At 34.6% G+C, this 27,500-nt stretch overlaps 2 protein-coding genes across 2 annotated transcripts in view; both read left to right on the forward strand.

Annotated features, from left to right (window-relative positions):
• The window catches only part of LOC106882532 (inter-alpha-trypsin inhibitor heavy chain H3), a 38,313-nt gene extending 33,647 nt beyond the window's left edge, over positions 1–4,666 (forward strand). Inside the window, exons 12-13 of the mRNA XM_014933248.3 lie at positions 531–890; positions 4,355–4,666. Coding sequence (XP_014788734.1) covers positions 531–890; positions 4,355–4,548 — 554 coding nt within the window. The 3' untranslated portion in view covers positions 4,549–4,666. The remainder of the gene's footprint in view (positions 1–530; positions 891–4,354) is intronic.
• Positions 4,667–8,225: 3,559 nt separating this feature from the next.
• Positions 8,226–27,500, forward strand: part of LOC106882530 (inter-alpha-trypsin inhibitor heavy chain H4) — a 29,347-nt gene continuing 10,072 nt past the window's right edge. The window contains exons 1-6 of the mRNA XM_089363996.1: positions 8,226–8,555; positions 19,147–19,319; positions 19,412–19,522; positions 20,257–20,510; positions 25,069–25,217; positions 27,451–27,500. The exon at positions 27,451–27,500 is cut by the window's right edge and continues 236 nt beyond it. Coding sequence (XP_089220122.1) covers positions 8,226–8,555; positions 19,147–19,319; positions 19,412–19,522; positions 20,257–20,510; positions 25,069–25,217; positions 27,451–27,500 — 1,067 coding nt within the window. The remainder of the gene's footprint in view (positions 8,556–19,146; positions 19,320–19,411; positions 19,523–20,256; positions 20,511–25,068; positions 25,218–27,450) is intronic.

Here is a 27,500-nt window from a genome sequence, read left to right on the forward strand (position 1 = left end):
TCTTCTTCTTCTTCTTCTTCGTATTTGTTAGGTAGATTGATTTCTTGTTTGTATTTGTCAGCTTCCTTAAATACTGAAAACAGTTTTTTGTTTTGCTCGTGTTTTGTGGCTATTTGTATTAATTTTCCTTGCTTCTGGAATAGGTATTTTTGCAGTCCTATGGTGGTTATTTTATAATAGTTTTCCAGCTGTATAAGACCCCTGCCACCTTCTGTGCGTTGTATATATAGCCTTTATATGTCAGATTTTGGGTGGTGCATCCTATATCCTGTCATTATTTTTCTTGTTTTTCTGTCTATTTTAGATAGTTCGTTTAGTGTCCAGTTAAGGATGTTGTAGCTGTAGCTTATAACTGGGACAGCTAAGGTGTTGATACCCATTATCTTGTTTTTAGCATTGAGCTCTGTTTTTAGTATTGATCTAACTCGTCTAATTATTATTATTATTATTATTATTATTATTATTATTATTATTATTATTGTTATTATTATTATTACTTTTAAGAATTTTTTTAAATTTTCTTACGATAGAAATCAATGTGACGGCGAAAATAAGAGAAGGCACAGGAAGTTATAAACCCGGTCGTCCAAACAGGACATACATCGGTAAAGTTTATATTAAAACTGCCGATGTAGAAATAATGATAGCAACGCACCAGATAGTATTCAACGGTAAACGCCTTATTTGGAAGCATGAAACAGACATCGCTTTTAATGGAGCATCCTGCGAAGTGAATGGTAAAGGAACGTTTGTAGAAGTAAAAATTAACCCTGGTTTAACGTTACTTATCAGACGGAACTTACACGCACGTATGGGCCCTAAATATGGTTATTTAGATTTCTTCCTTATGAACGACGAAGGATTCTCTCCAGAAGTATCCGGAGTTATCGGTGAGTTGCTTTGTAATTTTTATTTTTGCTGTTGTTGTTGTTGTTGTTGTTGTTGTTATCATTATCATTATTATTATTATTGAATGAGAGAGCAGTGCATGCCATCAAAGTGACACTGGGGTAAAATATACAAAGCCCAATATACCCATCATGACTCCCCGTCTGATAAGGGTACACCAGGCACATTATTATTAATATTATTATTATTATTATTATTATTATTATTATTATTATTACATGTTAGGCTTTGTATTTGTACAAATTGACAAGTCTCACTCAGTGACCTCAAGAGACAATTTAGATGTTCAAGTTCGTGTTATGACTAGGGTGCCATTTTTTTTTGGGGGGGGGGGGTGCACAGGGTATTGTTCTAGAAAATATCTGTCAAATTATAAGAAAATTAGAAGTTTGTTTTAAAAGTAATTTGATTATAAGATGATAGTGTTTTCTTAAGATGATAGTAAAAGTTGTTTGCTGTTATGTACATTTAAGAGTACGTTTGACAATGTTTACAGATCAGAATGTTTTGGGATTAGATAAGCAAAATTAAAGAAGGAAATGAGTAATACAATTATCATTCTCTTTACGTTCTGTCGTCGGAGACTCAGTTAGATGCAGCTGACTATATCCATCTCCAAATTGTGCCTCCATTTCCCTCGTAGATCTTTTAAAGGGATTGTCATTCTGAACTTATTGGGTTTTCCCCTTTGAATACATTTCGGAGTGTTATCTGTCATATGATAGTCGGTATTAGGAGTATACATTTGCTAGTATCTTAAATAAAATAAAATAATGCATTTTTAATTAAATAGTAGTTAAACAACACGATTATCATTTTATCATGCTTTTACTGCAAATATACATATAAGAGATTTATTAAAATTTTATTTTATAAATAAAATATTATTTTAATAAATATTTTGTATTTTGAAAATCAGTATTCAATTTATTATTCTGTAAGCTCCATAAGAATTACAATTATAAATTGTATTAATTACAAATTAATGTTTCATAATTGTTATAATTTATGAAACATTAATTAACATGCACAAAGTCGCAAAAGTATATCTAAAATAACACTTGAGTTATCTCAATAATGTATTTTGCTATTCATCAATTTGAATTAGATACAATAATTCAACAGTCAAGTGTTATAAGGTAATTCAATGGATCACACATCAACTCCCGCCAATTATGGCACTTGACCCCTTTTTAGAATTCAATAATCTATGTTCCTTAACAGAAGCACACTTTGTTTAGAGTAAAAGTTAACGTTTATATTTTTGAGATTTAAAAATGATTTTATGTTTCTTAATTATTCTCATTTGATAAAGCTCGAAATTAGCAACATTATACTTATTCAATGCAAAACAAAATGTTAACTTTCAAAGCACAAAACATTTAAATTAATATATTCAGTAAAACCTGTCAAATCGAAGAAGCGAGAGCGGTATGTTCCTTTGCATTCAGCTAAACTAGATATATTGTAAAATACTGATTTCTATTTTATCGAAAGTCTATAGTCCCAAAATGTCTTTCGTCATTCTTTTATTTATCAATATCAAATATTGTTGACAAGATCATTACTACTGGCAGCTCCTTCTCTACCTTCCTAACATTGAGAATGTCAACAGAGTCTTATGGTATTTCGGTTGCTCGCAAGTGTTTATATACATCGTCAGAAAATACACTTAAAATTGATCATACAAAAAATGACATATTGTTTAAAATTTGAATAATTCAACTTGAATAATTTTCATATTTAAATTTTCTCCTCATCATTTTGTAACCTTTTCTTTTCTAATTTGAAATTTATTTGAGGAACATAAATGTACTTTTCCAAATTTGTGTTTCTAGAATAACTATTTGGCTGATGTGTAATCAATAACATCTGGCTTTATCAAAGTTTTATGAAAATTTTATTTTATATGAGAAGCTTTCACAAAAAAATATTATACAGTCCATCATAATCAAACGGTACTCAAGCATCAAACCGTTATCATAGAGCAAATAAACTAAATTAAGTTTCCTTCAATACTTATCTCTGTATACTTTGGTAATGGAGTTCAGATTCATATTTCAGTTGTTTAAATAGCTATTGATTAGAGAGTAATTATACTAATCATTGAAAATATAATTCTCTTGACTGTCATATGAACATATACATGCACAAACATACACATACGCATACACACACACACACCAAATACTGAAATTAGTACATCAACAAAGCTACAAAATGGTTGTAATCATAGGGAAATTATATGGAAAATATTTCAGGAAGACTGGAATTTGAGTTAAGAAGAAATGCTATATAGAGAAATTTTCTTTGACATGAATGCTTTAAATTATATAACAATGTACCTTTGGTAAAATTAGCGGAAAGACGGATGAAATTACTCTCCGACTTTAACAACACAAAATACTGACGAAACTACGACGTCGTGGTTACTTTTTTAACAACAGATTATATTGCACCAGACAGAATATCATCAGCACATTTATCGACTGCCAGACGTTATTAAGAAACGTGGAGTCAAAATTAATTCTATTGACAGGAAGCATTCAAGTTCTGCTCAGTTTCTCAAGATATTGTACAGTAAATATATAATACACTGAAAGTTTAAAATTATGTAACGAATGGTATAATGATGAAATGAACAGACATATTGCAATTTTTGATATTTATCCCTTTGGTTTAGGAAGCTTTGCATCGAAATCTATTAATAATTTTGATTTCAAACGTTGATACAAGATTTCCATTTAACCCTTCTTTATTTTCCCGGCACCCCTGAAATGATAGGTAAAGTGTTTACTCCTTGGATACAAAATCAGTTTTTCTATAGGGTTATGTGTAAGGTGACTTGTGACACATTTCCTCTCAGTGGGGTTTATTGTTTTTGTTTTTTTTGTTTTTTTCATATTCCGAAAGATGATGCGATATTTAGATGAATAAAGATCATATAAGAAAAATACTACATTTTCATTCACTCCTGCTCTCTCTCTCTCTCTCTCTCTCTCTCTCTCTCTCTCTCTCTATCTCTCTCCCTCTCTCTCTCTCTCTCTCTCCATATATTATATATATATATATATATATATATATATATATATATATATATATAAAACAAATAATAAATGAGTATATGCATATATACGTACGGGTATGTGCATACCTACGTCTACTTGTATATATAGGTGCATATCTGGGTACAGGACATTGCAAACAAGACGTAGACAAAAAATAATAATAACCAGAGTACAGAACACACACAGGCCACATAGAGAACATTTTCCTTTATCAGCTACCCCCATTCTAACACAGGCGTTTCGAAGAGTAGGGCAGTATATGTATATATATATATATATATATATATATATATATATATTAAATTGGTTTGTACCTCCCATAATATTTTTGATAAACTATCTGCAAATACTAAAATATATTTCTTGTATTATTTCAGGTCAATTCTTTCCAATGAAGGGTCACCTCATGAGGGAACACAAAACTTCAGAAGATAAAACCGAAGCAAGGTTGAAACTTACGGACCCGAGAAAACATTACAAGCGAGCTGTTCACACAGTCCTACAAAAAATACAAGATTTAATGTTTAAGATCCCATGCTGGAAGATAGATATTGATAAGCTTGGTTTTTAATAAAATCCCATAAATTTACATTTAATTTCATCAATATTTCATATCTTTAAGGACCGTCAATTGTGTAGCTATGAGTAACTGAAACATTCACCAAAATAAATATTTTTTGTATAAGAAATCATATTTTTTGTTATTTATCGTTAATAGATATGATCATTGTGATTTTTATAGAGTTTTACGTTTATTTTGTTTATAATATAACAAATATAATATCTCATTACCTAGCTTTGGACTATATTAATTCACGACGTCACTGAAGCATGTTATTTCAATTATTCATTATTTGTAAACGGTGACGGATTAATAGAACTAGTAGAGCTTCGGATAGACTTTATGCTCCATCTTACTAGAAAAGTTATTTTCAGCTGTCATCTTTCCTACGTCGATAAAATACGAAACCCTCGAGTACTGATAGCTGAAACAGAATTTTTTGTCTCCTCTAAAATGTTAGAAATAATTGTTACTAAGGACTCTTTGAGGGTAACAAGTGGTTACCTCATTTCCTTTCAATGCCTGCATGTATTTACTAGTTTTCTTCATTTGTGGTACTCATGCCTCGGTAGGAGAAAATATCAATGTTAAAAATATCAGTGTCTATGTATAACCAGAATACGCAACATAAAGCAATGCTTTTACTAGCAGAAATATTTCTGTGACAAAGACACATAGCTACCAAGTTCCATATCTACCTAAATGGAAATAGGTTTCATTGAGAGACACAAGCTCAGTTCTGAAGCAGAATAAGAAAATGATTCTAATTTATTTACCTGTCCAGCAAATTTGAAGGAGAAGGTTAATTTTCGTTATATTAACTTTAGTACCCTGACTGGTGCATATTTTATCAGCGGAATTTAAACTCAAAATGTAAGGGCGGATAAAACGCCACAAAGCAGTTTGTCCGGCGTACTAAAAATCCTGCTAGCTCTCCGCCTTAATAATAATAATAATAATAATAATAATAATAATAATAATAATAATAATAATAATAATAACAATAATGATAATAATAATATCGCTTTCAAATTTGGCACGAGACCAACAATTTTTTGGGTGGGTGGAATAAGTCAGAGCGTGAGACAAACGAAATACCGCTAAGCATTTCGCCCAGCACATTAATGATTCTGCCAGCTCACTGTCTCCCACCACGCAGGAACGTGAAGTTATAATTTTTACCACTGGGTTAGGTAAATTCCTAATGACTTGAAGAAATAGAGAGAGGAAATAGACATAAAACCCAGTTTAGTGCCTCTCCAGAAATGAGCTAAGATACTTAGAAAGGTTCTTTGAATGCACGGTAGGATTTTTTTTGTTTTTTTTCCCAACATTCTAATCTCATGTGCGAATATGGAATGATAATAATTCCTTATTTTCTGGACATAAGGGCCGTACAGCAAAAGGACGATACAATATAAAGTGCAGTGGTAGATATACAAAAAAAAAATAAGAAGAATGTAGCAATGAACAATAAAATAGTAGATAATAAGATTCCTAAAAGCCGGTTAAGTTCCAGCAAAGGAACCCCACTCATCCTCATTGCTCTGATAACCAAGGACACCACAGGTAAGTACCTTTTTCCCATGCACTCTCTGCGGCTTACAAGTCACACGAGACAACCTCGCCACTTTACCTGTCACACAAGTCAACCTCGCCACATTACCATCTTTCAACAAAAATACAACGGCGTAGCACTTCTCTCACCACACTCACTTTCCTTCTCAAGTGGAATTTGAAACAATCAATGAAGGCTTAGTTAGAGAGGAAACAATCCATATTAGGTCCTTTTAACCTCGTTCGCTTTCTACCTCTTTCTCATACTCATCAGATAGAGGCAAACTATCTGTTCTTCCCGGCCGAAAGAAGGCGACTGAGCGATTCTCACAGTGAATCCACTTTACACGCGACAACAGCAGGGCGACAACACTCGAGTCAGAAATGCCAGAACACTGGACGACTGAGCGGAGAACGGTTTCATCACCCTATGCACATCATTCGGACTGGTCCATCTGATAGCATTTTTGTGTCTGTAGATCTCGTCGCGAATCTGGGAAGACCCCCGAAGTACTGCTAGGCCACTAATTTCCAATATTTTTACGGCGCAGCATTTTTGCTGAAAGGCGGGTGAATGTGGTGATGATGGTCCGTGTGAATGAACCTACTATGAATATGCGTCTCTAAGCCGTTGGAGATGAGGAGGAAAGGAGTACCTCCCTGGGATCAACTTGAAGATGTGGGTGACCAGGACGTGTGAGGTTCCTTGGCTGCTCTCGAGTGGGGCTACTTCCTTGTGGGAAATTTTATTGCTTTAACTTTGAATCCAATTCAGTAGGCATTTTTAAAGTCGATATCATTAATAAATGAACGTATAGTTTTTTTGTTTTTTATTTGTTGGGATGACTCGAACGAGGCCCGACGCAAGGTAAATCACTGTCTATAACTATATGTAAAATGGTGTAAGAACTATTTGATGTTATTTCCCAGCGTTTCATAACACTGAAAAGGTTCAAATATGGTTATATTGTGACACACTTCCTGTCAGCGTGCGTTTATTGTTTTTTTTTCTTCTTTTTATTTTGGGGGGTTCCCCCTGATTTTCTGAAGATGCAACATTTCAAAGAATAAGAATTGTACAAAAATAAAACTATTATATTTTTATTCACATCTCTCTCTCTCTCTCTCTCTCTCTCTCTCTCTCTCTCTCTCTCTCTCTCTCTCTCTCTCTCTCTCTCTCTCTCTCTCTCTTCTCTCTCTCTCTTTCTCTATCTATCTCTCTCGCCCTCACTCACTCTCTCTCTCACCCTCACTCTCTCTCACTCTCATTCACACACACACTCTTTCTCTTACTCTCAATCTCCCTCTCGCTCTGTATCTCTACCTCTCTATCTATCTTATTCTGCCTCTCGATTCTTATGACTACACTTCTTTTTATTGCTCCATTTCTTCCATAATAATTTTGATAAACCATCTAAATATATTAAGATATTCCTTTTATTATTTCATGTCGTTTCATCCCAATGAAGGGCCACCTTATGAAACAGCACAAAACTTCAATATCGAAACTATGCTGAGACTTGTGGAACCGAGAAAACACTACAAGCGATCTGTTCACACAGTCCTGCAAATTAAACCAGGTTAAATGTCTACTGTGATACTATGCCGGAAGACAGACATTAATAAGTTTGGTTTTTAACTAAATCACATAAATTTACATTTAATTTCATCAATATTTCATATCTCTCAGGAACGTCAATCGTATAGCTATGGATGAGTAAAACATTCACCCAAATGAATATTTTTTTTATTTATCGTTTACAGATATTATGATCATTGTACATTTGATAGAGTTTCATATTTATTTTTTGACAGTAACCTTGCTCACCCTAATGGCTTTCCTTCCCTCACACATTCATGACACCAACCATGCTCTCCATTTACTAACTCTTTCTCCTTCCTTCCAGGCCTCTCTAGACTCCTGTTCACTCTTGATATCAAACCTCTATACACGGTGATCCCGCATAACGAAGATCTTGATCTTTAAACGCTTGTTAGTCTTTCTACCAGGCCCTCAGTTTGACACCTCCACTCTGCTTCGTTTCACTGATTTTGTCCTCTCCCTCAACCGCTTCTCGTTCGGGAGGAATTTTTGCTGATATGTCTCGAGAGTGGCTATGGGAACGAGAATGGGTCCCGACTATGCGAACCTATTCGACGGCTATGTTGAGGCCCAAACATTCTCACAGTACATTAGTCCTATTCCTGAGCTAAACAGTCATTGTATTGATGATTGTATCGGTGGTGCGACCTCACCTCCCGCAAACATATTGATTCCTACGTCTCCTTCGTTCAACCCTTCCATCCTGCCCTCGAATTCTCCTGCACTGCCTCCAACTCCTCCTCGATGTTTCTGTTATTATAGACCACTACGCTCTCACCACCTCCATCTACTACAAATACAGCTCTGCAGTGATGACCATGAGTTTAAGACTCAACTCATGGCTCGCCACTTCACTGTATATGGATGGCCCTCACCATTATCCGAATTGCCCTTGCCCAGGCTCGATCCGTTGACCATACTGTGCTCTGTCTCTCCTTACCCGCCTACCTTTTCTCTTCACCTAACACCTCTCCGCCCTACTCCTCCAACGCACCATTCTCCAAGCCTTTTGTGGACTTCAGTCTGGCGTATCCACCTTCCCCTTCAAACGCGCTCATAAGCTGTGTGATTTTGTGGTCCGCAATTTCTTCCCTACTCCTGGTACCCAACCTGGCTCCGTCCCCTCTTCTCACCCACGTTCTTGCACCAGCGCCTACCTCTCCAGCACCACTATCCTCACGGGCACTCCCACTGCCCCTATCGTATCACCGACTCTGTTACTTGCACCTCCAGCAATGTCATTTACTGCATCTCCTGCTCTCTCTGTACATAGGTTAAATGGACCATCATTTGGCCGAACGCTTCACTGAACATCTCCGAGACACCAGACTCGGCACTGACATCCCAGTCTCGCGCCACTTCCTCTCCAGTGGTCATTCGCCACGATATCTCTATGGGTTCGGATTGTCTTTGCACAAACGCCACAGCCATGAATTTGAATTGATTTTCTTTCATTCCTTTGCTCCTTATGGTCTTAATATGCCACTTCACTTCATCTCACACTAACATCACAAATATTCCACACACCTTTAACTAAAACGACGCCATATTGTAAGTTTTTCAATGTTGTGAAAAGAAAACTTTTCCTTTCAAATCCAACATTTGATCAAACCAAATTGATCCAGGCGAATATGGACTCATGATACAACACTAAAATTAAGTTAAACTTCTAATTAGAAAAACAAAGCGCAGACTTACGAAGCTTCAAAAGCACAAACTGTGTTGGCGATAAAGAACAACAACAACAATAATAATAATAATAATAATAATAATAATAATAATAATAATAATAATAATAATAATAATAATAATAATAATCCTTCTTATAGGTACAAGGCTTCAATTTTTGGAGGAGTGGGTAAGTCGATTACATTGACTCCAGTGTTCAATTGGTACTTTGTCGACCCTGACGAGACGAAAGACAAACTGCAGCCCTGCAGAATTTGAACTCAAAACGTAAGGGCAGAGGAAAAGCCACAAAGCATTGTGTACGGTGCACTGGTGATTCTGCTACGTCCCCGCATAATTAATAGTAATAATATTTCTTTCAAATTTGGTAGAAGACACCGTAAAAGTCCCGCGTCCTCTGACACCGGAAAGAGTGGCAAAATGTATATCTTTAGTTATACGTAAATTAGCAAATATTCCTAAAGATTTGAACAAACCCATAGGGGAAATAGGCGTAAAATCTAGTTTAGTGCAGCTCCAGAGAACAGTATTACTAGAAACAGATAAGATACTTAGAAAGCTTCTTGGCATCTAAGGTTACGCGTTGTAGGAGGTTCATACCAACAGTCTAAGCTGTTGTGCCAATATGGAATAATAATAATGATTCCTTCTTTTTGGGCTACAAGGGCTGCACAACGAAGGGACGATACACAATAAGGACACTGGTTGAGTTACATGTAACACTTGTGAACAGAAAAAATGTTGAGATAATGAACAATGAAGCCATAGAGAATGAGATTCCCAAAAGACGTGTAATTTCCAGCAGCGGGCAACGACGGAACCCCACCCATCCTGCTTACCCCGATCCCCAAGCACACCGAAGGAAACGGGCACCTTTCTCCTATTCATTCCCACCGGCCTACAGGCACATGCTCCCGATATGTCAGTTCACATGGGATACCCTTGCTATATTATCCCATTTTTTCAAAATATATATATATATATATATATTGGGGAGCAGCCATTCTCTCACCCCACTCAATTTTGTTCTCAAGATGTGGAAGAAAGGGGTACCTTCCAAGGAAACCCTTGGAGATTTGGGTGACCAGGGTGTGTGGATTTCCTTGGCTGTTCCTGAGTAGGATTACCCACTGTTAGGAAATTTTATTGTATGAACTTTGGTGTTGATTATAATTGGTTATTTACACTTGCTTGTGTGTTAGGTTCCACTTTATTTTCTAATTCTCATTATTATCACTTTTTGGGTCTTTGTGGCCAACAAAGAGGATATGATTATCAGTAGTATTAGTAGTAGTAGTAGTAGTAGTAGTAGTAGTAGTAGTAGTAGTAGTAGTAGTAGTAGTAGTAGTACCTTCATTCTTGTCCTCCTTCAATCCTTATCATCAACAGAATCGTTAGCACGCCGTGAAATGCTTAGCGGAATTTCGCCTGTCGCTACGTTGTGAGTTGAAATTCCGTCGAGGTTGACTTTGTCAGTCATACTTTCGATAAAATAAGTACCAGTTGAACACTGAGGTCGTTGTAATTGACTCACCCCTATCTCCCCCAAGCTGCACTTGTGGCAAAATTTGAAATAGTGATTATTATCATCATTCGGTTTTCACGTTTTGCGTTCAAATTTCGCCGATGTCGACCTTGTCTTTCATACTATTGGAGTCGATAAAATTAGTAGCATTTGAGCACTGGGGTCGATGTAATCGACATGTTGCCCTCCTTTCTTGCAATTTCAAACCTTTTGCCTATAGTAAAAATGTAGAAACGATAATTATTATCATGATTAGTTTTTGAAGATGTATGAGGTGACTTTTATCTGAAATGACGTGACGTAATGCTCAGTTGCTGTGATAACGTGTATGATGGAAAGCTTAAATAATATATATATATATATATATATATATATAAAGTAACGGAAAGAAATATGCAAAGTGGTCTAATCCTAAAAGGGTTATTAACCTTAAAGTGCACCCGGATCTGGGAGGGTGAGAGCCGTAGCAATGTCGTTAGGCACTCTTGTGAGTGTGTGTTTGTATATCATGGAATTTGAGGGGGGGAGCGAGCGCCGCAGTGTCTGCGATGGTCTGTGGTGTGCGGTCGAGATTCGCCAACCTGATTGCATGCGCGTTTAGATGCATCTGTGTGTGCGTGTGCGCGCGTGTGTGTGTGTGTGTGTGTGTGTGTGTGTGTGTATGTGTGTGTGTGTGTGTGTAACTTAGTGCTCGATCATGTATTTGTTTTCGCATATCAGTCTTGACGCGCACACATAAGTAGATATGAATATAAATATATGTGTAAGTGTATGTGTGTGTGTGCGAGTGTATGTGTGTGTCTATGTGTCTGTATGTGTATCGTTATTCGTATGTATGTAAGTGGTGCATACGTATCCTCACTAAACAATACATGCATATATTCGTATATGCCCTCACAAATATGTGTTAGAAAATAGCGTATAAAAGGGGGAAACTTAAATGAACAATATCAGATGGACTTTATTTTTTCCTTTTGAGAACCTGACAGAGAACCACTGAATAAGCTAATGATGAAGTTGTATCTTATCATCTTGTTCTTGTTGCATCTAAAGAATGCAGAGCTTAGTCTATCTTTTATTCAGCATCATAAACAGTTTGTTGGCCACAAATGCTCAAAACGTGATAATAATGAGAATTTAAAATCTCATAAACACGAACACACACACACACACACACACACACACATATGTATTGAATTGTATTTGGTTTGCAAGATTCTTTATGTGAATATGTTTTATTGTGTTTCGGGAAAGTCATTATCTTTTAGTGCTTTTCTAGTTTGCACATTCAATGGTTCGATTTCCACTCATTTAGTTATTTATTTTTCAAAAATTTTCGTTGCGTCTTGCAATTTTTTCGATATTGAAAATGTTTTAAGACGCAACGAAAAAGTTTAGAAAAAATAAATAAGTAAGTGGAAATCAAACAGGTAAGTGTGTTAAATAATAAGGCACTAAAAGAGGATGACTCTCCCCAGACACAATATAATGAGTGTGTGTGTGTGTGTGTGTGAAATTATATATATGAGACATAGAGATATATGTATGTTATATTGATATATACAAAAGTGTAAATATACATATGTGTATATGTTCATATAGATGTATATATATATATATATATATATATATATATACAGAGAGAGAGAGAGAGAGAGAGAGAGAGATACTTTTTCAAATCATGAGCGTTATACTAATACATCTGTTTGTTTTCTCCATCACCTGTCTTCGTTTTTTGCTTTTTTTGAATTCTCCCTATACATACATATATATATATATACATATATATATATATATATATATACATATATATATATATATATATATATATATATATATATATATATATATATATATATATATATATATATATATATATATATATTCTGTTGTGTCTGGGGACAGTCATTCTCTTTATATGCCTTATAATTTAACAGTCACTGGTAAAATTTACGCTCATTTATTCTTCTAAATCTTTCGTTGCGTCTTGCAATCTTTTCAATAGTTGTTGACTCTATCCGTTATTCGAGGTGCGTTCTTTTTGTTTGTTTGTGCGCATGTGTGGGGTCAGTGTGTGTGCGCACATACACATGTATGTATACATCCATGTAAGTGTGTATGCACGTATATATGTGCGTCTGTACGTATGTGTGTATGTGCGTGTGTACGTTTGTACGTCTGTATTCTGCATATTCATGTATTTGTGTGCTTTTATGTGTGTGTGTGTACATGTCTCCTTGTGTGCGCATGTCTGAGTATGTCTGTGTGTATGGGTTTTTGTGACTTTGTTCTGTGTCTGTATGTATGGATGTATATCTGTATATGTGTGTACGTGTGTCTCCATATGTATTCTTGTGTGAAGTGTATGTGTATAAGATCATGCGTTTCAGTCGTCATTCGTACATGTGTGTATGTGTGCTTGTTTGTCCATATTACCTATATACCTATCTGTCAGTATGTCTATCTGTTTACATTCATATCTATTTGCCTACATACATGTGCATATAAATATACATATACATATTTACGCACACACATACATACATCTACATAACAGCCCACTAACTATTCTACCTGTATATAAATATAAACTGTAGCTATGCGGCTTTGATTATCTACTACGTATATTTCCTATTTAGTAATGGCGATGTTTCATTTATGTGAACGTACCCCTCTACTTGTCTGAGTGTTGGGTATTTCGGGTGCTTGGATAAAATGCGGTTGTCAAGTTGACCCAGGTTGCCTCCATCATGGTCCTTGGCATGCTGATAGAGTATGGAGGACTGTTTTTTTTTTGTCGTCGTATTGTCTCAAATGTCTATTTAGCCTTTCCGCAATACTCCTAGATGTCTCTCTAATGTGTGTCATGTTCATGTCTTTACAAGTGCCTTCTATGCATCTTATGCTGTAGGCTACATATTTAGTTGTCCAGTTAATGCCAGGGCTAATCCTACATACCATGCTGTTATCATTGGTGCATATGGTATTCTCAAATGTGTACGTCCCACATAGTTGTGATCTGATGGAGTTCCCTGCCTTTTCAACAATCTTAATGTTGCGTTTGGTCTCCTTCAGAGTTTTCCTAAATCTACGGGTTAGTTCTCCGTGGGCGGTGGCCTCTACAAACATCACTCCTTGATATTTGTTGGGTTTATACCAGGTGTTCACCATGTTTGCTTTGTCACAAGCTCTCTGTATCCTTTTCCATTATTTGATTTTATATCTAGGACAGGTACCATTAAGTTCATTACATATAATGTTATCTAACTTCTTTCTATCATCCCTGTATACTCGAACCTTATCTTTCTGACCATATGCAGAGAATTGCATACGGTGCATGATGTTCTGTACATGTTTCCTCGTTTTAAAGTGTTTGCCTAGTGGGGATACGTTGTTCGTTATCCTAACAAGTCTGCTGTTAGTATGTTAATTTTCATGTTGTGTGACAAAGCTGAGTCCTCGTGAACAACCTATTTCGAAGCCATAGTGTTCATGTAATAGTAATGGAGAAGCTACACTCTGTTGTTCACAGTCTCTAACCAAAGTTCAGTATCAAGGACGGGGAGTCTATTTTTGGCGTGCGTAGTGGGGTAATCTATAGTTACATTGGTACTTTGGTGGATATAGTTACTTACTTGCATGCTGGATGCTCTCCATTATGTCCCTCTCAGGTTCTACATTACTGCTACTATACTTGGTCTGTACTAGGATATTAATCTTATCTACATACCTACTGTAAAGTAGAAGAGGTGTGGACTTTTCTGCTAAGGATTGCTTAAGTTTTTTGTCCCACCAGGTCATGAAGAGGCCGGCCACATCTCCAACTACACTGACGCCAAAGGCTGCACCTTGAACCTGTATGTATAGTTTCTTGTTAAACATTACTATCTGGTTCTTCAAGGTGGTTCTTATGCTAAAACTTATTGCATGGTCAATCATTTTGTTCACTTGATTGTTGTTCTCAGGGTCTTGGGTAGGCACTCCAGCCACTCCAGCGCTCTGCGGCGCTTATCTTCACTGCTGAGGTGATAGTCAGTGGTCTTCTCGTCTGTGAAATGGTGGGGCAGAATCTACTGAGGCCATGTTCGTCTAAATAGTCACACACATACATATATGCATACTCACATTTACATGCATGCATATATACATACATGTGTAGTCGCGTACACATACTATCCTACACATACGTTCACAAACCAAAAGAACGCAGCTTGAAAAACTAACAGAGTCAACAACTATTGAAACGGTTGCAAGACGCAACGAAAATTTTTAGAAAAAGAAATAAGTAAATCAGTGGAAAATTAGCTGGTGAGTGTGTTAAATTATAAGGTACTAAAATAGATTGACTCTCCCCAGAATCAACAGAATATACTTGAACACACGAAATAATATAAAGAATCTTGCAAACCAAATCCAAAAATTATATATATATATATATATATATATATATATATATATATATAAAACAACAAATACGTACAAGGAAAATGATATCTTTATTTTAGATCTCACCTTATCGGGTACTTGAAAAGATTTGCACCAGTTAGGGTACTAGGCGAAAATTATTACGTAACCCCATATATTCTTCGTACTCCTTAATGACAGGTAGCACGCTACTATTATTACCATGTATTTCCCGACGCTTTATTTGTTAAGTTGATAATTCCTTTCAAAGCACACATCCTCATATTACAAGTGGTCTCCACTATGCCATATAACATATTCTTATTTATAGCAACATCCTACATATTTTTCGTCTACCAGATATTTTTCGTCGCACAAGACACTATAATTCCGCAATAGTTAGTCTAATCATTTAATTTATTTCATATCCTCCCCCTACATTCAACCTATATCCACAGAATACTCCTAAACTTTGTGATATCTCTGCCCTCCTCGTTTTGATCCTTAGCTTTAACTAGCGAATTCTTAACCCCAACCCTATCCCTGTTTACCCAAAAGATTTCCTTAATTCTCTTGAGAGCCCTGGAATTCTTCCACAAACTTTTTCTGAAGGTAGGAGTCCCAATAATGCTTCTAAGAAATTTAGATCATCCTAAACTATGCAATGGGACATGGTTGATTGTGAAGACATTATCACCTAATGTGACAAAAGCTACCATCATCACTGGATGTACCTCTGGCGAAGAGATTTTCATTCCACGATTTCCAATCAAACCAACACACATGCCATTTAAGTTCAAAAGAACACAATTCCCAGTGCGACTTTGCTTTGCAATGTCTACTAATAAAGCTCAAGGTTACTCTCTGAAATCTGCTGGTTTGCTTTTCTCATAGTCACTTTGTTGGTTGCTCAGGGTAGGCAGTTTGAAAGACGTATTTGCCTATGTTCCAAACCAGAGAACAAAGAATGTTGTTTACCCAGAACCTCTTACATATTTTCTTTCAACATGTGTGGCAAAATTTATCTCCTTTCATAGAAGTGGTAAATTTTCTATTTGCATTTCTGTGACCTTTTCTGGCGTGTGTTTATACCATCTTTTTTCTGTTGTTATTCCATAGTGTTGGCATAGCTTCCAGTGTATATAGGTCCCAGCTCTGTCGTGTCTGTGGATATATTCCTTCTTAGCCAGGACTGGGCAGCCAGAGATAATATGATTTATTGTTTCTTGTCCATCTCCACATATTCTACAGTTACTTGTTATATTTCTTTTCATTATGTGTTTTTGGTAATTTCTGGTGGGGAGGCTCTGGTCTTGTGCAGCAATTAAAAATCCTTCAGTCTCTGCTTTGAGTCCTGAGCTTCTCAGCCATTGCTGGGATTTTTTTCTGTCTATTTCTTTTGCATTTAGTTTAGCCCAGTATTTACCATGTAGGGGCTTTTCTTGCCATCGTTTTATCATGGTCCGTTGCTGTTCTAGTTTTAGTTTGGATTTCATTTGTTTTATAGCTTTTGTTGTTTCTTCTTCTTCTTCTTCTTCTTCTTCTGCTTCTTCTTCTTCTTCTTCTTCTTCTTCTTCTTCTTCTTCTTCTTCTTCTTCTTCTATTATTATTATTATTATTATTATTATTATTATTATTATTATTATTATTATTGAGTGAGAGAACAGTGCATGCCATCACAGTAACACTGGAGTAAAATATATGAAGCCCGGAATACCCATCATGACTACCTCTCTGATAAGGGTACACCAGGCACATGCATCACAACCATATTAGCGCGACATGGTGATCTCATATCAAGATAAACAGCGCCTGACCTCGCAGGTGGGGCCCAGTTAGAATTTTATTCAGGTCGAGTAGCCCATCCAGCTCAAAAGGTCCCTCAATAAGGTTTGTTTAAAGATGTTGAGCAAAACACCCATGTTTCTAAAGGTGAATTATTCAAACCTCAAAGAATTCCTTTCAGCACATGGCTATGATGCTCCCCAACTACATCTGCTCATGATCAGAGATGCACATATTATCAGCCACCAAGGGACATGCCCAACTGGTTAAGGTCAAACAACTGACAAGCAAATCTGTGGAATTGAGCAGAATATTTGCTGTAGCCCATCTTTTTATACCAAGACAAAACAATGTACATGATAACACTTCCAATCAATTAAGATCAGAAGCCATGAGAGCCACTGCCTGGTACTGCATCAGGGCATTTATTATTATTATTATTATTATTATTATTATTATTATTATTATTATTATTATTATTATTATTATTATTATTATTATTATCATTATTATTATTATTATTATTATTATTATTATTATTATTATTATTATCATCATCATCATCATTATTATTATTATTATTATTATTATTATTTTTTTTTTTTTATCGTTCAGTAGTTTTATTTTTATAACGTGCTTTCACTTCACTACCGAGCGCAGCTCTGTGCGCCTTGGGTATGTGCTGTGGTTTACTGTGGTGCTCTTATGTTTACTGTATTGAAAGTGTTTTGCGTAGGATGTGTGCAGTACCCAGTAGTGCAATTTTCTGTATGTTATATATATTTGTAAGCCCTGATGTTTTTGTTATGTATTTGTCTGAATATTTTTTTTATTATACCTTATTATTATTATCATTATTATTACTATTATTATTATTATTATTATTATTATTATTATTATTATTATTATTATTATTATCATTATTATTATCATCATCATTATTATTATTATTATTATTGTTATTATCATCATCATCATCATCATCATCGTTATTACTATTATTATTATTATCATTATTATTATTATTATTATTAATTAAGAATTGATTTCGCAATTAAAGAATAAATTGTATCCCAACTGAAGAACAAATTGAATTTACAATATCAAATTTCTATACAACATATTTTGCTTTTTAACTTCCAATATGTAAGGAGGCATTTCATTCAAGGGCAACGCCAGGTGCCTCTGCTAATAAAATATATTCCACCTCAAACTGTAAATATGGCTCATAAGTTTCTTATTATCTTGAAGGGAATTTAAAACGGCAAGCTATGTGTCGTTAGCAAGTTCCACAAAATACTAAACGATATTTCTTCTGGCCATTTATGTTCTGTGCTCACATACTGCTGAGAATAACATTATCTTTTACTATTTAGGGGTCAATAAAATGAGTACCAGTGCCACACTGAGGTCGATGAGATCAACCGGTCACCTCCCCTCAACTTTTAGGCCTTCTGCCTTTAGTAGAAAGGATTATTCTGAGAGCAAGAGGCAGTGAGCTGGCAGACCTGTTAGCATGCCGGACAAAATGCTTAGGAGTATTTTGTCTGTCTTTACTACCGAGGTAGGCTTTACATTTCATTCTTTCAGGGTCGATATAATCGATGTAATCGTTGGTCTTCTCCCACAAAATTTCAGGCCTTTTGGCTATAATAAAAAGGAACGTTGGGAGATCAAATTCTACCTGGGTATACTTTGATTTTGCTCTGCTTTATCTGTGTAAAATAATTCCAGAAACCGACTGCAATGGTTTTGCGAATCCATTCAACTAATTAAAACGTATTCCCTGTTATTATAGATCTTGCATCTTCTTTCCTATGAAATGTTGGTCTCATATCGAATCAAAATGAAAACCGATAACTTAAAATTTAAGTCACAAATCAGAAGTCAATATTTGTTGTGTACGACATACATTAGAACATATCAGACATTGCTACATAGAACGATATCAAACACTACTTGTATAACTACGACTTGAAGATACCAAGCATTGCTTTTATGACTGACTTGCAAATACATTGATATGTTTAACTATTTATTATAGGGTGTAACGTCAAATCCACCGAAGATTCTTCAATTACACGTCCAGTTGGATATTCGAATGAGATTCGCTACCACGCAAATGACAAGTTTGGTTGCCAATAATAAGAAATATTCTCAAGAAATCACCTTTAACGTCAAATTACCAGAAGCGGCGTTTATATCCGGTTTCAAAATGTATGTAATTTATAGTGATGTTAAACCAAACCGCAATCATCTATTAAATTTATCGAATAATGATAACATATTTCGTGTTTCTTTATAATCAGGGTAATCGATGGTGTTGAATATCCAGGTGAAGTTAAGGAAAAGGAAGAAGCTAGAAAGGTGTACGAAGAAGCCAAACGGAAAGGTCAAAGTGGTAGTTATGTCGCCAAAAAGTTAGTCATTTCTTTTATCCTGAGACATCAATTTCCGTAGAGTTTCCTTTTAATTTCTACTACTCAAAATATTTAGTTTTTTGTAGTCATATTCAGTAGCCATCTTTAAAATTGATATCATGAATAAATGAATATATTCTTTTTGCTATCTTTTCGCCTGAGGTTTGAAGACGTGTGTCTTAGTGGTTATAGGATTGCATATATGATCATAAGATTTTGGTTTTGATTCCTCGACAGGTCATTGCGTTGAGCAAAATTATCATCTCCCGTTACTCCACATCGATTTTGAAAATCAATAATCGGCTTGACGGACTAGAAAAACGGCTAATGATCCTGCTACTCGAAAAGGGTCTTTGATATTTCTTTTCGACACTAGAGACGTCGAACTAGCGGAATGTACTGTCTCGGAGAAAATGTTTAGTAGGTTTTCTTTCACCTCTATACGTTCTCGGTTCAAAATACATTGAATCAGATTTTGCATTTCACCCTTTCGGATCCATGAAATTAGTTGCAGTTGAATACTGACTCGATGTTATTAGTGTGGCTCTACATTTAGAGTTTCCAGCATGTACCAAAATACGAAAATATTATTTGCGTTCAATGGATTTGTTGATATAGCTTTGAATGGTTTTTTTTTTTCGGCTCTTTACTTTCTTAGTACAAAACCCATCAAAGTTAATTTCGCGTTTCATCCTTCTGCAAGTCTTATAACTTACGCAATATTTAATATTTAGAGATCGAGGTACAAACCAATTCAAAGTTAATGTCAACGTTGCTGCTATGAAAAACGTGACGTTTGAACTTCGATACCAGGAGTTGTTAAGACGAAAATTTGGTTTGTATGAACATACTATCTACGTGAACCCCCAGCAACCTGTTCAAGATCTAATGATACAAGTTTATATAGAAGAATCTCAAAAAATTCGTATTCTGCAAGTTCCACCTTTTCGCCCAGAAAATTCACTATTCAGTGAGATACCAGAGTCAGGTGAGTATTATCTCAAGAATCTTCTGCGAGCAGGAGGGAGTTCATTTCTGATAACTTTTCTAGTAAATACATACTTACATACTTACAATTATCATAGCTATTCTATATCTCACACAACTTTTAAGTGTAAATATTATCAAGTGGGTACTGTACATAAAAGACGTTTATAATAACCCATTTTAAGCCAGAAAATTCTATAGGGTTATTAAAGATTTTTAACGTTTTGTTATTCATATGTTTGAAATCAGGTGAAAAATTATCAGAATCCAGTACTACAGGTTTAGTGCTTGGGTCGGCAACGACTAAACATGAGGCACAACTTCTGAGTCGTACTCTAGTTGTAAAAGATGGGTGGACATTCTGGTAACACAAAACGATAATACGATTGCATCATAGAACATTCATACATCACTTATTCAAAAACATATGTGTTCTCGCGCACACTGACGTATGCGCGCACGCAGTTATGACCCTGCGTACACGTGTGTGTATGCTCGGGTGCATATATGCATGTGAGTAGATGCAGGCGCTCATGTGTGTATGTATAAGTATGTATATATATATATGTATATATATGGCTATATGTATATGTATGTATATAAATGTATATATATATATATATGGGCATATATGTGTGTGTGTGTGTATACGTGGATGCATCCATGCATGTGTATATGTTTGTGTGTATGCGTGGATGTGTGAATTACATCTATGCCCGTACATACACTCGTATGAATGTAGCTGCACAAATATATATACGCACATACATGCCTATATATATATATATATATATATATATATATATATATATATATATATATATATATATACGGCAAATAAGAAAACGGAGATGATATAACATCGACAGACATCAGCCGCTAAACATTGCAGTATGTCTATATATTCAAATGTATTGGATGAATACACACACCTGTATGACTGGTACAGATTAGCGTGTGGAAAAAACTGGTAACTGCACAACAAGGATGTGAACACATGTGAGCATATAGAAACAAATGAGCAATTGACCAAATGAGCAAATTGGGGAAAAACTAAATGGGTATGCAAGTGGTTGTATATAATAACTCAAACCGTGAATTCTATAGATTTGGGGCTATCCATATTATTTTGTAAAATCTTGCTTTCTAGTTTCCTCGCTTACAACCTAACCTTGTGTAATGGAGTATTAATCTAAGTGTTTCATAGTCATTTGGGGTCTGTTTCTAGCAGACTGCTGGTGTAATCATTCAGCATTCTTATTATATATATATATATATATATATATATATATATATATATATATATATATATATATATATATATATAAGAAAGAAAGGAAATATGAGAGTCACAGAAAGTTTGTATAATAAAGTTTATGGTGATATTAGGATCATATTACATTATTACATCATTACAAATTAAATAAGTACCGGTTTCAAGATCAAACGATTGTCAACTTATATAGAGAAAACTTTTTTGTTATCAATAGGACGCCATCTTTGATAAAAGTGAACAGAGATGAAACAATATGTCAAAGGGAGCAACTGTTATTTTTTTATGAAGCTCTTCAGTGTTTTTAGCTCTTCCTGTTTTTACAGGAATCCTTTCATTTTATACACAATTAATTATATTATCGTACTAGGTTTTAAAGATTAAGCAGTAATGTGTGTATGAGTGTAAATGCATGTATTTTATGCTCTAACATTCTCATTACTCTCTTGTAAAACATATGTATGTATGTATGTATCTATCTATCTATCTACATATATATATATATATATATATATATATATATATATATATATATATATATACATACACACACATATAAGTATGAACAGTAATTTATACCTAAAAATTGTGGTTGGCATACATATATAGCTTTTTGGTATATGTAGAAATTCCATAATTGAATAAAATAAATCAGACTAATAGAAAATGATCGACAAAGTAATTGCCAAGATATGAATACTTTCTTCAGAAGTGTCATGTCGCACCTCTCATGACTCAGGTTTGAATATTAATGTGCCCAGGAGTCAAGTAATTAAGTGACAATTAGTAATACAATTAAAATGAATTGCTGTTAAGTTCAGGTGTGTATCTTTGGATGAAACATATCTCTTTATAGAGTCGGGCTTGTGTAGAAGTCCAGTCAGCAAATTTATATGGAGGGAAAATAGTGAATTTAGGTTGTATTTGCTTTGTTCATACGTCGATATGTTCACTGAGATAAATTTGGCGGTATTGTGGTGAGGCTATCTGTTGACGATGTACTGTACAACGTTGACGGATAGATTCCCCGCGCTACCGATATAGTCTTTCTGGCAGCACGAGCATCTGATTACGTAGATCAGATTTTCGGATGCACAAGTGAAATTTGATTTAATTGTAAAGTGTTGCCCTTGTTTAAAACAGTATTCTGATTCTTCCAAAAGGTTGGGGCATGTACCACTTTGAGGCTTGTTGTGGAGGGGAATAATTGTGCATTAGTTAGCAGTTTCTTTAATGATTTAGGATGTTTGTTGCTTTTGACAATTTTAATGTCACGTAAAATTGTTTTTAGTTTTGGTTCCTTGTGTAGTATTGGTAGGTTTTGTATGATTGTGCTAAATGCTTCTTTGTTTCTGGGGTTGTATGTGGAAATGTAGGGTAGTGTTGTAAGGAGAGGTTTGTTAATGTTTTTGTTTTTTCTTAATATCTCGGTGCTGATAGATTTGGCACGTTTTATTCTTTCATTAATGAGTTAGACTGGGTAGTGTCTATCCAGGAGGACGTTTTTCAGTTCTTGTGGTCTTAAATCTCTAGTTTTTTTTCTCTGAGACAATAGTGCAGATTCTTCTAGCAAGGTTGAAGGGGATGTTTGTTTTTGTGTGTCTAGGATGGCAAGAGCTAAAGAGAAGGTATTGTTTTGCATCTGTTGTTTTATAAAATATGCTTGTTTCGAATTTTTTGTTGTTTGTTTTCTTAATTAGAATGTCTAGGAATGGAAGTGCCTCCTGGTTGTATTCCATTGTGAATTGAATGTTTGTGTAGATGCTGTCCCGAAGTTATTTAAATTCTAGGATTTTGTTTAAGTTGTTATTCCAGAGTATGAAACAGCCATCCAGGTATCTCTTTCAATTCTCTTTAATGTATTAGGCGAGAGGGTCTCCAAATTTTCGCAGTGAATTCTGATATATTTTTTCTCTAAGAATCCCATTGTGAGGTTGGCAATTGTAGGTGCTGCTCTCGTGCCCATTGCAATTCCCGATATTCGGTGGTAGCAGTTGGTGTCAAAAATGAAATGATTATTCTGGAGAATGAATTTAATTGATTCAATGATGAAGGTTTTCTTTATTCGTTCTGGGGTTACCTCTGGATGTAGTACTAGCCAGAATCGAATCGCTTCCATTCCATAATCATGTGGCTTATAACATAGCATGTCTATATCATCTCTGATTTAGCTTCTAATATGTTTTAGATATGGCTTCAGGAGAATGTCCATGACGTAACTTAATCTGTGTGTCTGACGGGATTGGCCAGCTATGATAGGGCGTAATTTTAGGTCTCCTGGTATTGGTGTATGTATGCATGTATGTAGTGATTTGTTGATGGCTTCATTGATGGTTGGGCTTTTGTGGATTTTGGGGAGGCCATAGAAAGGGCTGTATTTGAAATATGTTAGGAAATCTACTTCCTTTTTTGTGAGGTCTTTTCCGTGGATAAAATACATGCATATACACTCATTCACACATTACTGCTTAATCTTTAAAACCTAGTACGGTAATATAATTAACCGTGTATAAAATGAAATGACTCCTTTAACTGTATGCTTTCAAAAACACAGAAGAGCTTCATGAAAAATAAGAGTTGCTCCCCTTGGCCTATTGCTTTATCTCTGTTCACTTTTTTCAAAGATGGCGTCCTATTGACAACGAAAAAGTTTTCTCTATATACGTTGACAATTCTTTGATCGTAAAACCGGTACTTATTTAATTTGTAATGATGTAATTATATAATATGATCCTAATTTTCACTATAAACTTTATTATAGAATTCCTTTTCTTTGTTTATATAGCTATCCCACGTGTATACAGAACTTTCCATTCTTCATTATATATATATATATATATATATATATATATATATATATATATATATATATATATATATATATATATATATATATATATATATACATACATACATATATAAGTTTGCATGTAAGTGCGTGTGTGTATACGCATATATGTATGTATATGTGTGTGCGTTTGTCTCTGTGTGTTCCAATGTTTGCACGTCGTATCTGTCTTCGTCAAAGATAAGCATCTCTTTGCCTGCTAAGTGACCCCGACCTTTGATAAGTATATCCTATCCATGCCAATCCCCACTTCATGTGCTATATCCTGCGTATCTATCCGTTCCTAAAACGGCAGAGTGTTATTACGAGAGACATGGTTACTATTTCCATCAGTTCGATTAATGTTTTGCATGGAGACATTCGTTGTTACAAATATTATTTTTGATATTTCATTACACAATTGGAAACAATAATGTTTTGGTGAAATTTCAACAACAGCGACCAATGCAGATGCACTTATTTCGCGCCCTTCATTAAATACAGCTGAAATTACATACAGAAAACAAGTGCAAGGACATATGCTGGATCACATGTTTGAAATCAAGTATGACATTGCCCGACGCAAACAGTTCGGTGGTGATATATTGGTAAGTGAATTCTCCCTTATAATTTACTTCTGTTCTCACATTGTTATTACAATACCGTACGTTTGCGTTTCTTCACGGCTATAATACACAAACACACAGAAAAGTGCAGATTCAAACACAGATAATAATGAATATTGACATACATAAAGCACACACACACATAGGCACACACACACACACACACATACATACACACACACACACGTAGGCACACACACACATACACACACACAAACACACACACACACACACACACACACACACACACACACACGCACACGCACTCGCACAGTGTGGAACACAATCGTATAGCTTGCCTATAATATCCTAAAATACATTCAAACATCCCCCGTTTGAGTATCGCGAATGGCCGAGCTCTTTTACAGGGTTTAAAAACTTTGAAGGGCAGCTGAAATAACTGTGAATCTGAGAATGAGAGAAAAATATCTTGAATAATATCATAATTAGCCGATCCTCCTCTAGTTTGTTTTGCCCAAAATCAGGGACTTTTCTACTTCCCCTTGTAAGAGATCACGATGTCAAAGTATCGGCAAACAGAGTGAAAACGCAAAACTCGCAGTACAGGCATTTCTTTATCAACCATGCATGTACTTGCGCGTATTTCAGCCCTAAAAATGTTCATTTATATAAAATCCCCAAGAACTTTACAAAGACATCTTCTCAAACAAGGAACATACTACAGGAGCTTAACGTACAGCTTAAGTTCAATATACAACAAGAAGTTCCCACTCTTAACGCAATATCCTATGGACGCCTATTCTCCCTGAAAACAAAAAAAAATATCCAACTATATTCATTCGTCTCGGAGAATTTGAAAGAATAGTTTTAATCGTTATATACACGCACTCACACACTCTTATGTATATGCATGAGTGTGTGTAGTTGTATGCGTCCGCGCGCGTGCTCAGTAATACAGCAAATACATTAAGACAATGAACATATTAAAGTGATATTTCAAAAGAATAGAAATAAGAAATATATGAAATATGAATATACATGAAAAATATACATGAAAAATATAAAATGAACAAGGAAAGGTTCGATATGTGGAGTTATTTAGCGATTGAAGACAGCTTTATTTATATTGAAAAATTGAAGATTTAGAATTAAAAATTGGAGATAAAAACTTGGAAAATATATTGACTGCAGTGAGAAACCTTAATGAGGAATTTAAAATTCAGTAAAGTAAGAAAAATAAATAAATTTGTTTTAAGAGTCCTCAAATATATATGTAGAGGGTTATAACAACAGGTAAGTTGAAATACATCTTAAGTGTTGTTATGACCGTCTACATATATTTTTAGGACTCTTAAGACAAATTTATTTCTATTATTTTTCTGACTCGTAAATTTCTCATTATATATTGTCTAAGATTTAATTTCCAACATATAATTCTAAATTTTTCAATTTTAATAAGCTTAATCGCTTAATCAATCCACATATCGGATCTTTTCTTGTTTCTTATATATTTTTTCATGTATATTTTTCGTGTATATTCGTATATTTCTTATTTCTATTCTAAAATAGCACTTTAATATGGTCTTTGTCTTAATGTATTTTCTGTATTAACGTATGTCAAAAATACAAAATGATTATCTAATTTTTGTTTCTTCTTTAAATCATTTTTTATTATATATATATATATATATATATATATATATATATATATATATATATATATATATATATATATATATATAAATTCATAAGAATGGTACAACAAGGTACCGATATTTGCTGGAGAATAGCAATCGATATAAAAACGACGCTATTGTATAGCTTCACTGCGTATATACTGGCTTTTTGCTGGAAATTGATACATTTGTATTAATACATTTGTATTGAAATATTTTTCATATATATATATATATATATATATATATATATATATATATATATATATATAATAAAAGGGTAAAAGTAATCAGTTAATTAATCAATCAATAAGTAAGTAAATATGACTTTAATTTAATCTCGAAACACGTATGTAGCTACTCTGGGTTGTGTGGAATCATTATTTTTTTTCCTTTTGCCTACGTAAAAAAAAATGTGTTACTGTCTCAGAGTTCTTTATGGTAGCAGAAAAGGCATTTGGCTCCTATTTCTAATTCAGTGCGTGGCGAAGCAATTAGCTGACCCCTGATCATAATTATGTATATAATTATAGAGTATGTATAAATATATTTGCATAAATGCATATCTTTCCTGGCAGGCTATGAATGGCTATTTTGTCCACTTCTTTGCACCGGCTGAACTGGGAAC

Source organism: Octopus bimaculoides, chromosome 15, assembly GCF_046866305.1.
Source record: "Octopus bimaculoides isolate indiv1 chromosome 15, ASM4686630v1, whole genome shotgun sequence".
Taxonomy (NCBI): Eukaryota; Metazoa; Mollusca; class Cephalopoda; order Octopoda; family Octopodidae; genus Octopus; species Octopus bimaculoides.